Genomic DNA, 22587 nt, shown 5'->3' on the forward strand with positions numbered 1-22587 from the left:
TCTTGTGAGAACAACATTTAAGCTCCACACTGGAGAGGGTGGTATTCTAGGAGGAATTATTCTTTTAAGTCCTTCCATAAACGCTTTGATTGCAGGTGCTCTAAACAATGACAAATGTTGTCTGTTTTGAAGATATGCTGCTATGGCTGCAAAGATGTAACCTGATTGAGTAATATGCTAAGTTAGATCTTTGCAGATGTAACAGATAGCATATAATGTTTTGTATAGAAACATCTAAGGGATTGATGTTATTTGTACAATATACAACAAACCTTTCCCATAACATGCTCTAGTGGTAGGGCGTTTTGCTTCTTTAATGATATTGATACAATCAGGTGTTAAATTTAGATATCCAAATTCTAAGACCTCAGGAGCCAAATCGCTCCGGTTACCAGCGTCGAATAGAGACTTGATTGAGGTCGGGCTGTCGGGCCCAACTGCTTCATTGGGCCTTTGGCTCATAGAATGAACACCCTTCAAGAAGTGCCCTCGGTGTGGACAAAAAATTCCCTCACACCGATCTTCATGAGGTTTGCAATCTCTGCTTATATCCAGAGCACGAGAGTCGAGACTGTGAGGCCTGCGCTTCGTTCCGGTCCAAGAAAACAATCAGGGACCGTCAAGCTCTAAGAGTAATGGCGCAGTCATCTTCGTCGACACCAGACATCATATACAAGGCTCCAATTGAAGTAGACGCCGAAGAACAACAGAACAATGATATCGCTTCCGAAGCAGAAGATTCAGCTTCTAGAGTCGAGGGTCAATCCGAAGATGAAGATCTTCCAGCTGGTCAACAGGTAATGAGTGCAGACGTCGTGTTCACCCCACCATACCGGGACAGGCTTCGGTTTCATTTCCACATTCGTGTCCAGGTGCACACACCGACCAAAAACTTCCAACGCCCCGCCTTCTGGCTCGGCAGTGAAGAATACAAAAAAGCCTTGAGTCGACTGGGGCTCAAGTCAGTCTGTCGGTCCCGAAAAGCAGAAGGTCCTTAAGCCAAAATTAACACCGGCACCAAAGCATCCTCCGGTAAGGAAAGTGGTCAAACAGAAAGCAAGTTCGACACCGAAAGAGGTTCCCAAAGCTACCAAACCGAAAACCACCCCGGTTCCGAAAAAAGTGGACCGAAGAAGGTTCCGGTACCCAAACATACATCGGCTCCGAAGGTAGCTGAGTTGAAACGTATTCTGGGAACAGAAACTCAGGATCCGAAGAGCACGGATCCTAGGAAAAAGTCTTCGGAACCGAAACCAAAATCTCCAAATACAATAGACACTGTTAAACCTAAGCATTTCAGGCCCATTCCATATAAATCAGCACCGAAAAAAGATTTGCCAGTAGAAGACCTTTTTAAACCCGATCCAAAGCAAAAAACTCTTCATATTAATCCAAAGACTAGACATATCACGTCTGTGCCTATAAAGAGGAAAATGGACTATCCTAAAATACCGCCAGTTCCTCTAAAAAAGCATGCTCAAACTTTACCAATGAGGATCCCTTCACCAGAAAGAAATTTCTCCTGTTCACCATCTAGTACACCTAGTCTTATATCACAAGATGAGGATGATGGGGATAGTTACTCGCGTAACATACAGAGCGAACATCACATGGATGACATTAATGACCCAGATGATCTTGCTGGGCCATCAGGTGACCATGGGAAGATTATAATGCGCCAGATCTGCCACAAGATGATGTATACCTGTCAAGACCATCTCCCCCAGATGACACTATTGGGTTTACGCAGCTCATTCATAGAGCAGCCACTTTCCATGGTGTAGACCTACACACGGATACAATGGAAGAAGATTTCCTAATGGACACTTTAATGTCATCACATAAGACCACAACCACACTTCCAATACTTAGTGGAGTGGTAAGACATGCACCTGAAATATTTAAGGACCTAGTCAGAGCGAGGGTAATTAATCCCAGACTATAAAAAAAGTACAAAGCGGCTCCAACTGATCCAGCATACATTAAAGGACAGTTGCCATTGGACTCCCTAGTAGTGTCAAATGCGAGAAAAAGAGCTAATTCGCAGACAACAGGAGATGCTCCACCTCCTGAAAAAGAGTCTAAGCTTTTAGATGCTTCAGGAAAACGCACCATTTCACAAGCTGCTAATGTCTGGAGGATTGCTAACACTCAAGCTTTGTTAGCAAGATTTGCTAGAGCTCATTATGATGAGTTAGAGTCACTCATGCAACACTTGCCAGAGCAATACAAAACCAGGGCTTCTGACCTAATACAGGAAGGCAAAGTTATTACAAATACCTCCATAAGACGTGCACTAGACACAGCAGACACAGCTTCTAGAGCAATAAACACAAGGGTATTGTTGCGTAGACATACATGGTTACGCATCTCTGGGTTTAAACCAGAAGTACAAGCCAGTATCTTAAACGAGCCATTTGACCAAGAACATCTTATCGGCCCATCAGTTGATAGTGCAGTAGAAAAGATGAAAAAAGATACAGACAAGGCAAAATCCATGGGAGCTTTACAAACACAAGCCCATAGACCTTCCTTTCGTCGCTCCTCATATAGGGGCGCCTCTAAGGGTTTCCAAACAGACAATATCTCCTCTTCTTTTATAGAGCCCAACCAAACCTCTGACCTTCAGTGAATTTCGTGTATGTGAAATATTTCATAAGTCTGCAGGGCAATTGTCTAAGTTAGTCACAAAATGCAGGTATTTACTTTCAGAGTGCAACAGGTCACAGAAGGGAGGAATTCTTTAGCATTTCACTAATACATTCCTCATAATTAACACTCCCTCGGTCTGCTAACCAATGGGTTTGCCTTTTTCCACCAGTCAGATCTATCATGTATTTAGCTCCGCCCATAGAGCTAGTTTAGAGGTCTTATTTTCAGTGGGGTGTGTGACCGTGACCTTACTCCATCTTGTCTCTCCATTCAGCTCTATTTGTCCCTCAAAGCTTCCCTACACTTTTCTTCTTTTTTCACCATTAAACCTAGTCTGGCCATTCCCCCCAAACAAGGACAGTCTATCGTAAACCATGAGGTATTCTCCATCACATTTGCAGGTGCTTGCCTTATACTAAGCCACTCACAAATGAAAAAGGTTGATCATCACACCTGTGCCTTAACCAAACATATGTTGTGCTTTTCTCTTGCAGTATCAACACAAAGTTCAGCAGGAGTTACCTTCCAGTTTTTAATGTTTTGTTTCTTGCTTCCTTTATTTTAGATTTAGAGTTAAGATTTTAAGCGCTTTGCCCCGATTCTTGTGGGGAAGATAATATTTTCCACCCACCACTTTGGGGTTAGACATCCAGGTCCCAGAGGTGTGACAGCATTACAGTTTTAGTGCCTAGAATAGCAAACTGCATGAATCTGTCATTCTCAACAGGCATCACTTATGCCTTCACCACAGTAGAAGGCATAATCACCCTTTTACTTAAAAAAATTAAAAAGAAATTACAATAGCCAGTATCCTTCCTTACCTGATGGTTCTGCCCACTAAATGGACGGAATTTGTCCTGACTGCATCTTTAGAGGAGCTTAGCATGACCAGGCTCAGCTTTTTCTACTTAATCTCTCTACCATCTTTGATGCTGCAGAACATAGCATTCAGGTTAGCTGATTCGCGGACTGTATTGCACTGGGTATGTTATGCAGATTAGTAGAGTGCTATCACCTGGGAGGGTATCCTGCAGATGAGCATGTGAGTCTCTAGCCAAACCTCAGGCCTTGTGGGGCTACTCAAAAAGCTAGGTCTTCAGTTCCTTGCAGAATTTTAGAGAGGAGACTCTTACTTATAGTGGCAGACGTTCCATGCTTTAGGAGTGGTGTAGGAGAAGGCTTGACTGTAATTCTAAGGTAAGTAATCTATAACTAACTGTTTCTTTGAGATCTGGTTTTCCGTGAGATGTGTGCAAACAGAAGTGTAGATGAGCAGAGGTGTCTGGAAAGTTTGTGAAAGCAGATGAGATCCTTAGGTCCGAAGCCCCCAGTTGGGGCAACACCTCGGCCAATACTGGCAAAGCTGTTGAACTACCAAGACAGAGATGCCATCCTACGGTTGGCTAGCACACCGGACCCCAACGAAGCGGCCCGCAACTTCACGCAGTGGCTGACCGCCTGCGCCGACGACCTCGCACCACTGAAGAACTCTCCCAGCAAACCCAGAAGCAAGAAGGCCCCCTGGTTCACCGACGAACTCAAGGACTCCAAGAAGACCTGCCGCACCCTCGAGAAAGCCTGGCTCCTCGACCGGACTACTGACAACATGACCGCCCTCAAACTCGCGACCCGCAAGCACCACCAGCTCATCCGCACCACCAAGAAGAAATCACTTAAGGACCGACTGGACAACAACGCCCACGACAGCGAGGAACTCTTCAGCATCGTCAATGAGTTCTCCAACCCCAGCACAGTCAACATCGACATCACCCCTTCACAAGATCTCTGCGACTCCCTCGCCTCATTCTTCCACCGCAAGATCGCCGACATCCACAACAGCTTCGGCGCACCATCCACGCACCCAACCGTCGAACCAACGCACCCCACCGCCACCCTCCGCACCTGGACCACGGTGACCACCGAAGACACAGCCCGCGCGATGAACATCATCCACTCCGGATCCCCGACTGACCCCTGCCCCCACCACGTCTTCAACAAGGCCGACTCCACCATCGCACCCCAACTCCGAGACGTCATCAACACCTCCTTCGACACCGCCACCTTCCCGGAGAGCTGGAAGCACGCCGAGCTCAGCGCCCTACTGAAGAAACCAACAGCGGACCCCACCGACCTCAAAAACATCCGCCCCATCTCGCTCCTCCCTTTCCCTGCCAAAGTCATAGAGAAGATCACCAACAGACAGCTTGCCGCCTTCCTCGAGACGAATGGATCCCTCGACCCCTCGCAGTCCGGTTTCAGAGCCAACCACAGCACCGAGACCGCGTTCATCGCAGCCACCGACGACATCCGAGTTCTGCTCGACAACGAGGAAACAGCAGCACTCATCCTCCTGGACCTCTCCGCAGCGTTCGACACGGTCTGCCACCGCACCCTAGTCCAACGCCTCAGCAACACCGGCATCCAAGGGAAGACACTGAAGTGGATCATCTCGTTCCTCGCCGGAAGAACACAGAGAGTCCGCCTCCCCCCGTTTCGATCCGAGGCCACTGAAGTCATCTGCGGCGTCCCGCAAGGATCATCACTCAGCCCCACCCTCTTCAACGTCTACATGAGACCTCTCGCCACCATCGCACGCCAACACAACCTCAATATCATCTCTTACGCCGACGACACCCAGCTGATCCTCTCCCTCACCAGAGACCCCGACACCGCCAGCACCAGCCTCCACGAAGGGATGAAAGACGTCGCCGAGTGGATGAAGAACAGCCGCCTGAAATTGAACTCAGACAAGACGGAAGTCCTCATCCTGGGACCATCACCCTCCGCCTGGGACGACTCCTGGTGGCCCCCAGCCCTGGGCACCGCCCCCAAGCCCACAGACCATGCACGCAACCTGGGCTTCATCCTGGACTCCTCCCTCCCGATGACCAGACAAGTCAACGCCGTCTCCTCTTTATGCTTTCACACCCTCCGCAAGATCTTTCGATGGATCCCGACCGAAACCAGGAAGACAGTCACCCAGGCCCTCGTCACCAGCCGACTGGACTACGGAAACACCCTCTACACCGGAACCACAGCCAAGCTACAGAAAAGACTCCAACGCATCCAGAACGCCTCCGCCCGACTCATCCTGGACATCCCCCGACGCAACCACATCTCCGGCCACCTGAGGGACCTGCACTGGCTCCCCGTCAGCAAGAGGATCACGTTCAGGCTCCTCACCCACGCACACAAGTCTCTCCACGACCTGGGCCCCAAGTACCTCAACGACCGCCTGACCTTCCACACACCCACCCGCCATCTACGGTCTGCCAGCCTCGCCCTCGCCATCGTACCACGCATCCGAAGAGCCACCGCCGGAGGCAGATCCTTCTCCTACCTGGCGGCCAAGACATGGAGCTCCCTCCCCATCCACCTTCGGCTGAGCCACGGCCAACCTCTCCTTCAGGAAGCAACTGAAGACCTGGCTGTTCGTGCAGTAGCGGACCCCTTCCCCAAGCACGTTGAGACCCTTCCGGGTGAGTAGCGCGCTATACAAGTGTCATGATTGATTGATTGATTGATTGATAGAGAAAAAGGTCAAGTAACGCACAAAGGAAATACTATGTCATTCTACCCGGACTTTACCCCTGCTGTACAGGTGGCAAGATGAGAATTTCAACCAGCCAAACGCTTCCTCCAGCAGGCACAGGTCCCTTACTCCTTGCTATATCCTGCCAAGCTGAAAGTTTCATATGATGGCACAGCTGACTTCTTTAGATGCGAAGTCCGCCTTGAAGTTTGCCAAACATGTTGGTGGGAAGCGGAAGAAAGACTCCTGAGGTGCCGAGACGTCTGCAGCTGGCCAACTCAGTGACATCGATTGACATGGGTATTATACAGATCACCAGCCTAAGCGACTGTATTGCTATGATATGGACCCGGGGAGAAGCTATTTGCTCTGTGACTGAGTTTCGCACCACACAATGACTCGATGTTCTGTCTGTTTGGGGGTTGTTAGTGTGGGCCTGTAACGCTCTCCGCAGTACTCCCGGCCACCCTGTGCGAGCAGGGAAGTCGGCCGGTGCCACTACGTCCCCATGGGAAGGTTCCCTGTACCACTGTGTGGATTTTTGAGTTTTAGTTTGTTCTGGGGGTATTCTACAACCTGATTGGGGGGTTGGAGTGGGAGGTGTGTGGTGGTAGGGAATGTTTTTTTGTTCATTGTCAGTATGATTGTGCTTTGTTGGTCAGTGTACACTGTCTATGTCTGGGAGATAACACACCTCCGATGCTCACTCCACGTTAGTTGGAGTACTGTAAACACAATCACGCTGCAACACTAAATTTACTTACGTTGGTACATCTACGATTGGCTACTGGTGTACCCATGTAAGTCACTAGTATATGGTACTAAGGTACCCTGGACATAGGTACACCAGGGTCTATTATGCCACCCTTGAGAGTTCACTCCAGCTGTGACTACAGGCCAGCCATTTCACCCTGTATAAGCTGGTGCTAGCACCACTTAAGACAGATATAACATTTCCAATTTATCTGAGGTCACTATACTTATGTTCTGTTATTTAAATTTATATCTAGGAGCAACAGCTACCCAAATGGGTTGCCCTGCGAAAGTGACAAAAGATAGGGGAGTAGCACTTACTGATTAAAAAGCCAGGTTTTTAAGAGACTTACCAAAAAGTGTAACATTCATCTGAGTGCGAAGTGACAGCGGAAGAGAATTCCACAGAACAGGGCCCAAATAGGAGAAAGAACAGCCACCCATGCGGGAAAGTCTAATCTTTGGCACTTGAAATTTAACCTGAGTAGCGGATCTGAGAGTACGAGAAGGCAGATAAAGATGGACTAAATTTTGCACATACATGGAAGCCATGCCGTGGTTATTTCTGAATATATAGTTCAGAGCTTTAAACTTAATCCGATTTTCAACTCCTAACCAATGAAGGTCTCTCAAGGACGTGGAAATGGAAGCTGTACTAGGAGTTCAGCAAAGCAGTCTGGCCGCCGAGTGGTGTACTCCCTGTAGCTTTCGTATGACATTTTTATTATCTCCAAGATCGAGGATGTTGCCGTAGTCCAGTCTAGATGTAACAAGAGCCTGGACTGGTTCTCTGAGTAGGGCTACGAAGCATCCACACAATTATACTCAGCCACTTTAGAATGGTGAAACATGTTGCAGCAACCTTCGTAGCTTGGTGACGCATAGATAGTGAGTCGTCAATAACAAAGCCAAGGTTGCGAACATGATGGGAAGGCTGTGGTACTGCACCCATTTCTGTGGGCCAATGTTAGCAGACCCCAGAGCTCTTTGTCTTTTCCCAGTATCAAGATCTCAGTTTTTTCACCATTCAGCTTGAGAAAATTGGCATGCATCCAAGATGCCACTTTACACAGCCCAGCAAGGAGAGCAGAAGGTTCTGAATTTTTCTCCACAGAAATTGAGAAAATAATCTGTGTCTTTAGCATATAAAAAATAACGACAACCCAGCTCCTTCCACGATCGTTGCCAGGGGTCTTACATAAATATTAAACAAAGGACTAAGAATGGACCCCTGGGGGACTCCATATGGGGGATGAGTGAGTCTTGCATTTGGCTGCAGAGGAAAAAACCTGAAACGTACGGTCAGAAGTGCAGACCCAGTAACCCCAATGGATTGTAAGGCATTTATCAACACGGCATAGGACACCGTGTCGAAGGCCGCACTTAAATCCAATAAGACTAGTGCAACCGTATTGCCTGATTCAAAATTTTTATGCAACATTTCGGTTACGCCAAAAAAAGCAGTCTTCGTAGAGTGACCAGGCCGAAAACCCGATTGAGAAGGATGTAGAATCCTGTTCATTTCAATGAACTGAGACAGTTGTCCATTTATATGCCTCTCCAATATTTTTGAAAATACAGGAAGCAACGAGATAGGCCGATAGTTCGACAACATCGTAGGGTCAGCATTGGCCTTTTTCAAAAATGGGAGACCAGAGCATGCTTCCATTCCAAGGGCAAAAAAGATTCCTTTAAAGAAGTATTAAGGAGTTCCATAATGATCGCAAGTGTAGACAAGTCCAGCTGCTGCAGCACCGGACTAGGGAGAGGATCACAAGGGGAACCAGACTTAATACAGCTCAGGTGCAGTTTAAGGGGCCTCATATCAAGTAATGACCAATTAACTATTTTATTAGTGGTATTAGTAGTATTTAGATCAAGCAAAGCTTTGTCATCAAATGGCTGAATTAATTGAATGGGGTTTAGAGGTGTTGACGTGGGGGATGATGACATATTCCCAGTCAAAGTGGAATATATTACTTCCACTTTGTTAGTAAAAAATTAAGGAAGGTCATCACATTGCGTTTCAATCAAAATGTGGGAGTAGGCGGAGTGGCAGCGCCTGATAATTCTTTTACTGTTTTAAATAATGTTTTAGAACAGTTCTTAGCATTGGATAAAGATAAGGAAACATAGTTAGCATGCGCGACCGTACAAAGAGTGATACTTCCTTTTGATATGCAAATAAGCAGATTTGGCGTCCGGTGCATAGGCTCTTCTCCACCGTCTTTCCATATTTTTACATTTGGTTTTCTCAGCTTTTAACTTGTCTGAGAACCAAGGGGCTGGAGGGCGGTGATTACTACTCCTCTTGCGAGAGGCAGGGAGGCAAGTGTCTGTAGCTTTACAGATCCAATTTTGGAATGTTACTAAGTCAGTATCAAGAGTAATTTTAAAATATGGGGGCATCATTACGGAGAAATTTGTTAAAATTGTCTATGTCCAGCTTTTTCCAATTCCTTATTAATTTTTGAGTACCGCAAGATGCCACAAGTCACCCTTAATGCAAGCCTTTCAATCCTGAAGGCTAGGTGCTGGGTTATAAGTACGAGGGTGCCCTGTATGAGCAGGATACACCCTACAAAGCCCGGAGTAGATTCTCCAGGCTTTGTAAGTGCGTTCAGCCATTTTGATACATATAGTCGCCATGCGTCATTACGCAAGGTCTAACTATATATTGGCTATGCTGAACCTGGGCATGTTTGGGATCAAACACGTTGGAATCATACCCAAACACCGTTAGAGGTGTTACAGGTATGATTCCATGCACTAAGGGGCTCCTCTGAGAAGTACCCAGTACTCGCGGGGACAGCCTTCCAGGGTCTGCCAGCAAACTAGTGCGGCTGCCGACCCCAGACACAATTCTGCACTCCTGCTGCTGAGCTTAGCTCGAGCAGGGAAAGGAAGAACAATAGGTTTCCTGTCACAGGGAGGTGTGACCCCACTTCCCAGACAGGACTTAGTGTATTGGGCTGGGTTGGGGCACTTGCCAGCACCACCAGACACCTTTGAAGGGCACATTTGGTGCCCTCCTTAAATACTCTAGTTAAAACCAGTTCTGGGAGCCCTTGGCTCCCGCTCTGGTACAAAACTGGACAAAGGACTTGGAAGTTTCCTTCCCTCTGTTCATGCCCTCCTCTGGGATAGACCCCAGAGTCGTCCTAACCACTTTCTTAGGGTATAAAAGGGCTTACCTGCGGTGGGCCTTCAGATCTCTTGTGGGACAAGACTCAAGCCTGAAACCACATCACTCTTGGACTTCACCTGGAACCGAGACTGCATCACAGAAGATTCCTGCTGCTCCCGGTCTCGCTGTTCTGCAAGTTTTCTTCGTCATCTGTGCTTCCTCCAGGATCTTCAAAGACCTGTGGGCATCAAGTACACACAAAGTAATCTCCCATGGAGAGAAGGAGTCACTCCCGTGCATCTGCAGACACCGTAACGAAGCTGACCGCTCTGCCGCTCCTGACGTCCTACTGACTTCGAAAAGCTCAGAACACAGTTTGTGGTTCTGCAACTACCTCGAGGCCTCACCTGTCCTCTCTGCAATTTTGAGGCCAGTATCCATCATCGGAACTACTGGGAACGAACCCCTGTGCATGTGTCAATTTGACATAGCCAAGGCTTGTTGGCTCTGCACTCCAGAGATCTTCGGGCTACAAGAAGGTCCAGCCTCCAGCATCTCTTCCAGCCAAGATCTTCGTTCTCACTGCATTCTCTGCAACATGGTCCTTCATCTTTGGTGATCTGCTTGACGTCCTCTTGCAACTTCTGTGCTTTCGGCCTTTGGGTCCTCTTAAGGGCCTTCTCTTGCTTCAGCGTGCTCCCCTGCTTGCTCAGGGGCTGCTCAGACTTTCCTGCCCTTAGTGAGTCTGTTGGACCTTGCTGGTCTCAATGTTGCTCCTTCATCGTTTTCCACATCTGTTTCTGCTGCCAAGGCTTCTTGGTGTGCCTGCCGGACACCGACCCCCTGGTTCTCAACTTCCAACACGGGACAGCTCGTGAACAGCTCCTAGTCTTCCTCAGCGTCGCCTGGTCCTCAGCCGCAGCGACAAGGTCCCCATCATCACTCCTGCATCTTCTGTCATCGGTGGTCATTGTTCTTCCGTGCCTCCTCGTCACCTCCGAGTGGCATGGACTCTGGCCCCTCTGCTTGCAGGTCCTTCTCTTCAAGAATCCACCCTTGGATTCCACCTGACTCTTGCAGTCTTCGCCAGTGGCATCTTTACTCAAGTCCTCCATTGTGGTCTACAGCAGTTTCTGATGTCACTTCTCACCTATGGACTCAGCTTCCCTGGTGTAGGTATAGGTATCCTGGTTCCACAGGTGGGTCGACTCTCCAACCTTCTGTCTTCCACATGGTTTCTTCAGGGTCTACTGGGGAGGGTCCTTCTTCAAAATTGCAACCGCAACATTCTAATTGACTTCCATTGAGCACGCTGCTGTGTTTGCACTCTGCACATCTTGTGTCCCCCACCCTTCTGGGTCTTCGGGTTCAAGTCTCGACTTTGGTCGCAGCTCGCATTCCACTTTCTTAGTATATGGTTTGGTCTGCTGCTGGAGACCACTGTGTATTGTGCTAACCTACCTGTTTACAATTGAAGTATTGTGTGTATTTGTGTTGATATATCCAGGCAGGAGATATACCAATGAGTTATTGAGTGTTGTATAATAAATATACACATATTTTTATAAATACACTGTTGGTTTTTCCTTTAACCTACACGGATTAGATCTGGTAAAACAAGCTGCCTAACACTCCTTCGGGACTAAGCCTGTAGGCTGTTCTCCACGGCTATCACTTTGAGATCTTTCTATGGTTGTCTAAAACCACAAAAATAACCATAAAGGTTGTCTGGATTAGTGCAAGGTGCTTCACTTACATAAGTGTGCACCATATACTAAGCCAGCCTCCAACAATCTGTTAATGATTTTTTCTAAGACCATGGCCAGGAAAGGTAGCAGGAAAATCTGTCTGTAGTTGGCAGGCGAGGAAGGGGGGGGGAAGAGTTTCTTCAGCATTGGGAGGACAGTTGCCTATTTCCAAGAATCTGGGACGGTTGCATAAGAGATGAGGCATTCAGAATGCGTGTGAGCATAGCACTGATGGGGTGCTGCAGTGCACTGGAATAGGCGTATTGGGGGCAGGAGTCCGAGAAGATGGACTGCATGGTGCGGGTGGTTTCTCCTGGGGTGATGGGCCATGTGGTTCGCATTAGTTCTTTGGATAAGATCAGGGGGCGCTTGGCTAGGTCTGTCGGGTCCGGTTGAAGTTGCTATAAATGGAAATTACTTTAATATCTTTATTTTCCAAGCTCGCTCAGGTGGTGCCCTTGCATCCATTTCAATCTTCTAAGCATACAATTCTGTGTGGTGTTTCCTTGATCTCCCGGTTCTCTTTAGTACGTATGTCCAACTTACTAGAACGGTCTAGAATCCTTGATTTAACCCGTTGAGTGCTTCGAACGTCCAACGGTCGTCACGTGCACTACCTCGCTAGTGCTGCGCACGACCGTTGGACGTCCGAATCCCGTTAGCGCAATCGAATGACCGCACTGGGGCGGAATGTTTGCGCGCGCTTAACGGGTTAATGCCTTTTGAATGCAGACAACACACTATTCATCATTAGATTCTATCAGCATTCAAAGTATATCAGCCAAATTGGGATATGGCTGGAAGCAATCCATTGGTGGAATGTTTCCAGTCTTTAGAAACAATGCCCTGAACTGCGCCCTAAGGGCAGCAGTGGGTATGGCGTACGCTAGGTCAAAATTACTATTGCAACCCAAGTCCTAGAATGTTATGAGGAAAGAGCAACTTTACCCCAAATATTCCTAGATATTTATTTAGTCCTGGAATATTTTGGGTAAAGTTATACATTCCTCAAGTATTTTTAGGAATAGTTGAAAAGAAGTAATTTTGAAAGGCAGAAAATGCTGCCTGAGGGAGCAATCCACGGCAAAAAACTTGGAATACCTCTAACTTTGGTCAGCCATGATGGGATCTTTTATTTGCTCAAGTGCCAAAGCCAAAGAACCTTAGTGACCACTTTAATCTATCTGTCCATGGATGTGCAGCAGCAAATGTTTCTGTATCTTGTTTTTTTAAACTTAGCTTACTACTGCACCTACTTTGACTATCTATGGCTCTTGCTGTCCATGCCTCGGTGACAAGGGCATCTGTTACATCACATGCTGATTAGGGCAATACTGCAGATCTACACAGTTTCTGAATAACCGCCAGAGAACTCAAAGTTAGAGATACCCAGCACTCACTACAAGGTACCCATGCTGCAACACTCAAACTTAGAACTTTTAAAGAACTGGCCCTGTCTTCTTGCAAAATATTTTAGAGTTTTATAAACCAAAACGAGTGTTCGATCTGGGACTAAGTTTCTCCTCGACATCAGTGTGCTTGCAGCTGCAGGCTTGCATTTAGGATAATCTGCGTTAATCACTGGAGTAACATTATTTTTAGCAAATTTTGATCCATCTCTATTTCTGGCAGTCTTTAATTGCTGCCGACGGCCAACGGTCGTCACGAGCGCTACCTCCCCAGTGCTGCGCACGACCGTTGGCCGTCGGGTCAGCATTCGTTCTCCGAACGTTCAGCACTGGGCGCTGAACGTTCGACGCTGGGAACGGGTTAAAATCTATCTTTTCTGTGAATGTCGTCAACTTATTCAGAGACTGTATTTACTGTGTTTAGTAGTTGGCCTCTTGTGCCCTAGTGCCATGATGCCTTTTAATCACTATGAGCGGTTGAATACTGTAAATAAGCAAGATACTAGGCATGGCATCAAATACTGGGAATAATATAGAATTCAATGGTCAGTCACATTTGGATATGCTTTATCACAACCACATTTTGACAGAGGAAAAAATGTTATAGTCAGTAATTGTCGGGAAGTTATTTTCTTGAAAAGCAAAAAGCATAATGGATTTGAAAATCATACAACATTATGAATCAAACTGTAAGCAATAACATATGGAAATAGTACTTACCGTGCAAATTCCAGGTAAATTCAAAATGGATCCTAAAATTGGCACTCTTCTAATAAAGCCGATGACTACAGGAAAGAACCCCCTTGAAAAGATAATAATATACAACAGATTATTTGCTTCGCTTCTTAACTTAAGTAGAATACAATACAAATAAATTACATTCTGGTTACATAAATATAAAAGAAAGATGCTGTTTGCACATTATGTCCTAAGTTAACCAAAGAAGTTCAATCATTTCTGCCTACTGTATGTATGAAAGGTTGAGGGTATATCTAGTATTTTTGCCTGACTTATTGTACTGCACATTACATTGGCAAGGATGGATTTGCACAATTAATACAACTTTAAGACCCAGTACCACGAGCCAGTCCAGAGAATACCATGCTCAAATGTGCAAAATGACTAGCTAGTCAAAAGCAAAGGTTTGGTTTATGCCTTTGCTAATTACCTCTCTTTAATTTAACACATTAAACAGATAATGTTCTACTCCAAATGGATTACAATAGAGCAAACATAAGGAGTCAAGGAGATGGACTATTTATCACCTTTTATGTACCTCAGACACAGGAGAGAGTTATTGCTGCAGGAGAACGTGAGGTAGTTGAAATATTAAACACTAGCTTACCCGTCGCGCGTTGCTGCGATCTCATAAGAAAGGAAATTTAAGGAAACTGGTTATGATAACATTCAATTGAAACTTATTCATTTTAATAAGGAAAATATTTAAAAGTGTTGTATATATATTTTTTTCCGTCTGGTGCGTAGACGAATAAATCAGGTTTTCCGACGCGTGAGCTGGCCACATACAGTTGTCCATGTGAGAAGCACGGATTCTCCAAATCTAGTCCACACACTTGCAGCGATTGTCCTTGTGCTATGTGGATGGTCATTGCAAAAGCGAGTCGCACCGGAAAGTGTAAACGTTCAGTATTGGAAAGATTATGAGGGCCCTGGGTGGCCGATATTTAACACATTTTTTTTTCTTTTTGCCAGAAACCTTCGCGGGAGTGTACTCAATAACTTCCCAAAGTTTCATTTCGATCGGATGAATGGTGTAGTAATGCATAAAGGACAAACGGACATACTTTGGTTTTTATATATATAGATTACAGAAGAGAAAGTACCATGTGAAAATGCTATTTACAGGACAATACCTATTTTTTCAAGATCAAACCCATTTTCTTGTACTGATTCTTCTGCTTTATTGGCTTTGTGCATTGGGGCTCTGCTAATCGGGCCCCAGTGCATGTGGTCTGACACCTAAAACATATCCAAATTGGCTACCCTCCTAATTGGCATATTTAACTAACTTGCAAGTTCCTAGTATATGGTACAAGTGTGCACAGTGCCTGTAAGTTAAATGCCACTAGTGGACTGCAGCGCATATTGTCCCACTACTAGAGTGGTAGAGCAAATCATGACTGCTAGCCTGCCACATGTAACCAGACTGTGAAGGATAGACTGTACATTCAACCTGTCAAAATCACCCCTTTTGATCGGCATAAATCCTTCTTTTAAATGTTAATAGGTCACCCATAGTAGACCTTAAATGCCCATAAGGCGGATTGCATGGTATTTAAAAGTAGTACAAGTAAAAGTTTATTAAAAAACATGTCTTAATGGTGACATGACCCTTTTTTGCTGTAGTGGTGTTATCTGTTCCGTAGGTAAACACTGGAATACCTTACTAAAGTTAATAAAGATACCTCAGCCTAGGAACCAGCTAAAAAGTCAATTCTGTGACTTTTTAAAATATGTATCAGAAACCCAATTCATCGGTAAAGTCAGATATGCACTATAGACACTTTAACCAGACTAAAGCCTTTACAGGTCATTTTGTATGTGCTTCCAACTGTCATCCAGGAGCTGAATAGCTCATTGATGAGGTATGAACTTGCTCCCAGAGTAGAGACAAAGGCCTTGAGCGTGGACAGGATGGCCATCTTGACAGTGCCCTAGAACGTAACTTTAGAGAGGCATACCCTGTCACAGGCAAATGAGGCTAATACCAGAGTCTGTCCCATTTTTTGTCCCTCCAACCAGTAAGGCACCAATCCCAGCAAGAGAGGTGCTGCCCCAGAACCGGTTTTGAGTTACCACACAGGAGGGAATGCTCATTTCTCTAGCCACACCTCTAGGCTAGGAAGTAGTTATTCACAACGGGCCAGCCCAACTGACCCAGAACCAGGGGAAATGAAATCATATAAACAAAGGTTCGAAAGAGATAACTGTTACACAATCAATAAATGTGAAAGATGCACCAAAAAAACAACAAACTGCTCACATAGTAATTAAAAAAATCCTACTAAACAATTATTGTAAACAGAATTAACCACAAAATAAACAAGACAAACAACGGATAAATATTTAATGTTCAACTTATTACACAACAAAAAACTTTAGACAATATATAATTTGTTAAAGGTAAACAAACAATTGCATTGGGACATTGAGCTTTTTGAATAGTCAATAAATGAAAATGGAAAATTGTAAGTTTTAATCCTTTTCCAAGTGCCAGAGAAATCAACAGCATTTTGACCTCCCAAAAGTCAAAGTCATCATGACAAAAACAGATATTTAAACAATAGAATCTAGAAAATAATATTATGCAGGGGGCAACTTAATTAGTATGAAGCGTAAACCCAAAATTGAAATTATGCCACTTATTTCCAAACAATCTAGGAGTAGGCTTATTTGACCAGGCCTAGAACAAATCATGCCAACAAAAGGACAGACGGGCGAACAAGCTCACATATAGGGAGCAAACAATTCCATAAATCCTAGAGAGCAGCAGGATGCTAAGATTAGTAACCACACCCGGTGAACAAAAAACAGCTGAATAGATCACCAATTAAAATAAATGCCATTTGTGCTGTAAGAAGTGATCAGACACCCAGTGCAAAAACACTTCACTGAATGATTCACCAATTTAAGACTAGGAACTACCACTTATTTGGATCACAAATTCGCCCTCAAAATGATAGATATAGTGGGTCCCGGTACATCATATAACTGCAAATTATCCAGTGAAAAAATTACAAAATTACAAAAGTAATTCTAATCATGAAAATAGAAAATGTACATTGGACACATCCTTTTAATCAGCCTTTGTTCATGTTAAAATCAAAATGGTCATGCAGCACGGCATAAAAAATATATATTGCTCTCTGTAAAGACTACATATACTGATCAAGCAGGATAAAGATGTGGAAAAATATATGCACCATAGCAGCATGACAAACTTGCGAGAGTGAGTGACCGGCAGGGACCAACGAGGGGCTCAGGGCCTCAGCGGGCCTGGTCGCCACCCCCCGTAGAACTTGAGGGCCGCTATGTCCACGACAAGAGTTCGGAAGGACAAGACTGTCAAGGACCTTTTTGCCAAGTCACAAGCAAATCAGCAATCCAAAGAAATGGCGGTGAGCGCTGCCCATTCTGCCGCGGAGCAGGCAGAGGGAGCAGAACCTATTACCAAGGCGTTTTTGGAATCGCTCTTTACCACCTTGCGAGACGACATTCACACCCTACATGCAAAGAGGTGCGTAGGGATGTGGAAGGTATAGGGGAGCATGTGGCGGACTTAGAGACCAAGAGTGATAGCCTAGACACCGAGATGGAGGCATTGCGTCAAGAGATAGTGCGGATTCATGACCAGCAAGCCGATCTACAGTCGCATGTGGAAGACCTAGAAAACCGCTCCCGCCGCCATAACGTCCACATCCGGGGGGTTACGCTCACTGATGACACCAAAGACCTGCTCAGCTTTACTAGCGAACTCTTCAACCACATACTGGGGCGCCCTGCGGGGTCGGAGATCAGGATTGACAGGGTACACAGAGTGGGCCCTCTGAGGTTGCCGTCAGCCCCCCGTTCGGATATTCTGGCCTGTGTGCAGGACTTTCGCACAAAAGAAGAAATTCTGCAGAAGGCGAGACAACAGCACCCTTCATCTTTTAAGGGCCAGTCCCCGGTGTTGTACCAGGACCTATCTGCACTCACACTACAGAAGCGCAGGACATTCCGGCCGGTCACTACCTATCTCCAGCAGCACAGCATTTCTAATAGTTGGGGCCACCCATTTCGCCTGATCTTCAAGAAAGACTATAAGCTACATCAGCTCCGGTCATTAAAAGAGGCGTGTCGCCTGTTAAGTTTGTACCCCCGGCGGAAGTCACTGAGGAGGACGTGCCCACCATCGAACCGGAGGATGGCAGACCGCGATGGCGTCAACAGACCAGGCGACGCCGTGTCCGGAAGCCCCCTGTAGAGGTGATTCGAGATGGCCAACGGGCAACCGTGGAGGCTGCCTCTTCGGGACCGGAAGGGCCTCATCCTAGATGAACTCCTTACGGACTTGGTATCTGGCTGTGTCCTAGAGCTTGTTGTGGATTATGCTGTCGGCGGTAGGGAGGGCCTCTATGCAGTGAGTAACCCCATTGCTCTATCTTACCAATCCCATTGCTCTATCTTACCAATCACCTACGGATAATGGACAATATTTACTTTTGAAATGTTGGGTGTTTTTTGCTTTTCTTTCAGGGGGGTTCTGTTGGGGTGGGGGTTTGGGGGAATGGTGGGGGTCCAGGTCCAGGGGGTTCTGTTGGGGTGGGGGTTTGGGGGAAGGGTGGGGGGGGGTTCCAGGTCCAGGGGTTCTATCAGGAGAGTTGTAGAGCTACATCCCTTTTTGATAACGGAGGGTCCGGTTTTTGGTGTTTCTTGCGGGGTGGTCAGTTCCTCCAGGTTGGGCCCGAGACAAGCGCTGCATACCCCTTGGCCGTAAAGACTGTTGACTTTGATCTGAATTATGCCTGCTGCTGAACTACGAATCCTCACGCTGAATGTGCAGTGACTTAATCCTGTAAAATGAAAGGCGGTTCTCTCTTTTTTGGAGCATTCTAGGGCTGATATTTGCCTTCTGCAAGAGACGCATCTATTGCAGAGGGATTGTCAGAGGTTGAGGTCACGTTGCTTCCCGCTCCAATTTTTTTCATCTGCTTCTACTAAAACTGCAGGGGTAGCGATACTGGTGGCCCAGTGTTTCAGAGGGAAGGTCCTGCAGAAGGGAGTGGAGGTGAAGGGGAGGTTGCTGTCTTATAGATTCTCCCTGGGGAGGCAGTCTTCACAATCTGTTCTATCTATGCCCCTAACGAAGGCCAAGAGAAGATCTTCCATTTGGCGCTTAGCAAAGTGGCCGCTTCCCCCGACCGACATATTCTGGTGGGAGGGGACCTGAATTTAGTGTTGGATAATCTCCAGGACAGATCAGGCCAGTGCTCGTCTCAGGCGGGGACTCTCTCCGATGAGGGTTTGGCCAGACTGGGTGAAATGGATATGGTGGATCTTTGGCGCAGCTTTCACCCAGGTACTCGGGAATACACATATTACTCTAATGCCCATAAAACCTATGCGCGCTTGGATTACTTTTTTAGCTTTCACGACCCTTCAAACACTTTTGACAGGGGTAGAAATAGGCGCTGCGGCACTTTCTGATCATGCGCCCCTGAATGCGGTGTTCTCCTTCCCGCCAGTGCAACGAGCCACACGCTACTGGAAACTGCGCAACACACTGTTACACCGTAAGGATGTGGTGGAGAAAATCAGGGTGACCATTAGAGACTACCTATCACACAATAGCACTCCTAATAAGTCACTAGCAAGACACTGGGCTGCACTTAAAGCGGTACTGCATGGCAAGTTTATTGCGGTCTCGGCAGCGGAAAATGCGGAAAGGGCGCTTAAGAGGGAAGAGCTCACTCAAAAGACAAGGGAATTAGAGCACATGCACCAACGGACCGGAGCGCCAAGGGTATGGAAGCAGCTGCGACTGGTAAGGCAACAATTGGCCGCGTTGGATCAGGATCGGGCAGAATATGCGGCCTTATGGGTGCGACATATGTACTATACTGGGGGAGATAGATGCGGACGTCTATTAGGCCGCGTGCTCCGGGAAGCTCGGCTAACAGCACACGGTACAGGAGATTGGTACGCGAGACGGCGGGGTGGCTACGGAGGACGCCGATATCGCGGCAGCATTTAGTGATTTCTACACCTTCCGTATGCTGGCTCTTCGCTTGACCTTGCTGCGGGAGAAACGTTCTTGGCGTCGGTTCCCCTCCTAGCCTGACACTGGAGCAGGCGGATCTGTTAGAACGACCTATTAGGCCAGAGGAGGTAATCACAGCTATTTTGCGCCTCAAATTAGCAAAAGCGCCAGGGCTGGACGGCTTTTCGGCCATTTTTTATAAGACTTTCTGCTTGCAGGTGACCCCGTTAATGACCGCCCTTTTTAATTCTTTCTCAGACCCGGGAGCTATTCTGAGGGATCCTCCCTTCATCTACACCAGCATTTTATCGGCTCGGCTTGCTCCATTGATGCCAGGTTTGATTGACCCAGATCAGGCAGGATTCATACCGGAGCGCCAAACAGTTGACAACACTAAAAGGGCATTACACCTGATAGAGAAGGCCACCCGGACGTCTGGCGAGTACATGATGCTTGCAATTGACGCTGAGCAAGCGTTCGACCGAGTCCACTGGCCATAATTGGAGCAGGTTTTAGTGAAGGCAGGCATGGGAGTGAAGTTCCGCAATTGGTCCTGAATTGTTATACCTGCCCTACGGCGACGGTCAGAGTCAACGGCTGCACCTCGCCCCGATTTTCCATTGAGCGGGGCACAAGACAGGTGTGCCCCCTGTCGCGCCTGCTTTTCGCCCTTTGTATGGAACCGTTGGCGCAGGCGATGCGGCTCGACCCAAGGGTGCGCGGTGTTAAGATTGGGTCCTACATACACACCATCAGCCTCAAAGCGGACGATGTCCTGCTATCCTTATCCTCTCCTAGCGACTCACTGCCGGCCTGTGTAGATATTTTGGATGCGTTCTCTCGGGTGGCGGGATTCAAGGTCAACATGACTAAATCGGTGGCTCTGGACCTTTCATTGGAGGGACACACTCGGTCTTACTTGCAGGAGCACTTTCCCTTTCGTTGGGCGTCGGATGCCATCCCGTATTTAGGGATTCAGTTGGTGCCCACGTTGCAGGACACGGTCCGTATCAATTATGCGCGACTTCGCCACACGGTCCGAGGTGCGCTAGGTAGATGGAGACACCTCCGGCTGCCATAAAAATGACAATTCTGCCACAGATTCTCTATTTATTCCGCGCCATTCCGTTGCGGCCGCCTGACGGCTGGATCCGTCAGACCCAATCTGAACTTGCCCAGTTCATTTGGAACGGCAGAGGGCCGCAAATGAAGCTCAGACTGGCGACATTGCCCCCCAAGAAGGGAGGACTGGGTCTACCAGACCTGCTGCTTTACTACCAGGCGGCCCAACTGCGGACCCTCGTGGAGTGGAGCAGGTGGGAATCTGAAAAGCATCGGCTCTTACAGGACCAGGCTGTGGCGGGCCGCCCGCTTCAGCATTAGCCCCTTAACCTCTACGCCTCACACATTACGAGGGTGCCGTTGGAAGTGTGGGACTACACCAATCTTAAACATGAGCTGACCACCTTCCAGTCCCCTCTTACTCCCTTGCTTGAGAACCCGAATTTTAGCCCCGGGCAAGATACTTCGGCTTTTGCGCGGTGGCGCCCAGCGGGATGTAGGTTCTTGTTCCATCCGTACACGAGGGATGGGGTTTTTCCATTCGAGACCTTCCGACGGAAATATGCCTGCCAGAATCGGAACGGCTTCGGTACCTCCAGGCCCGGCACTGGGCGCTCAGCAGCCAGGTTCGGGAGGAGGCGGATCGTCGCCTACTGCTGTATGAGTATTGGCTAATCACGCGAGCAGCGGATAAAAAACTTATATCGGCCTTGTACCGCATGCTCCTAGACCGGTATACACACGTCTACAACTCCGGGAGGGCGCGCTGGGAAAGAGACTTGGGGCGTACACTTAGCAATAAAGAGTGGGAGGGCATTTATTACCGAGCGCGGCACTCCGCTTACCACATGGGGCTGACTGATACTCTCACCAAAATTGTTTCCTGGTATTACACTCCAGAGAAGCTACATGAGATAGATCGCACGAAGTAGGTGACCTGTTGGCGTGGGTGCGGCGAGAGGGGTACACTAGTCCATCTACTATGAGATTGTGCCCAGCTCCAGGGGTACTGGAAACTAGTCCTCGATGAGGTAGATTCACATTTTGATACGGAAATCCCGCGGTTCCCCTCCTATGTTTTATTGGGTCTGCCTAATCTCATTACCTATCCGCTGAGATCACGCAGGAGTCGTCTGATTGCCATTGCTCTAGGGGTCAGGGATACAGAACACCTGATCTTACTGGCGTACCACACACGTTCCCACATTTCAAGGGTGGTTGCATCGTCTCTGGAATGTTCTTGGTATGGAAAAGCTGTCTTTGGTTAAAGCTGGAGAGGGTGCTAAGTATGCAGAACTGTGGCAGCCGTTTCTATCCTTACTAGCCACGGAATTTAGAGAGGTTACATGCCCAGATTTTTACGCTTGCTGCTTGTCCCAGGATGAGGGTTGAGGTGCATTATGGTGGCCCGTCATGTTGCTACAGGTGGTGTTGGACCGGGAACGTGGGTGGGAGATGGGTGGTCGGGGGGTAAGTTGGGTCTAGGGGGGTGGATGGGGGGTTATTGTTTTTGCCTTTTTGTATCTTTGTTCACTCAGGCA

The 22587-nt window shown here is 47.3% G+C and overlaps 1 protein-coding gene across 1 annotated transcript in view; it reads right to left on the minus strand.

Annotated features, from left to right (window-relative positions):
* Nucleotides 1-22587, minus strand: part of GOLT1B (golgi transport 1B) — a 120512-nt gene that overhangs the window by 26647 nt on the left and 71278 nt on the right. Inside the window, exon 4 of the mRNA XM_086920490.1 lies at nt 13942-14023. Coding sequence (XP_086776616.1) covers nt 13942-14023 — 82 coding nt within the window. The remainder of the gene's footprint in view (nt 1-13941; nt 14024-22587) is intronic.

This window comes from Lissotriton vulgaris, chromosome 1_1 (genome assembly GCF_964263255.1).
Source record: "Lissotriton vulgaris chromosome 1_1, aLisVul1.2, whole genome shotgun sequence".
NCBI classification, from domain to species: Eukaryota; Metazoa; Chordata; class Amphibia; order Caudata; family Salamandridae; genus Lissotriton; species Lissotriton vulgaris.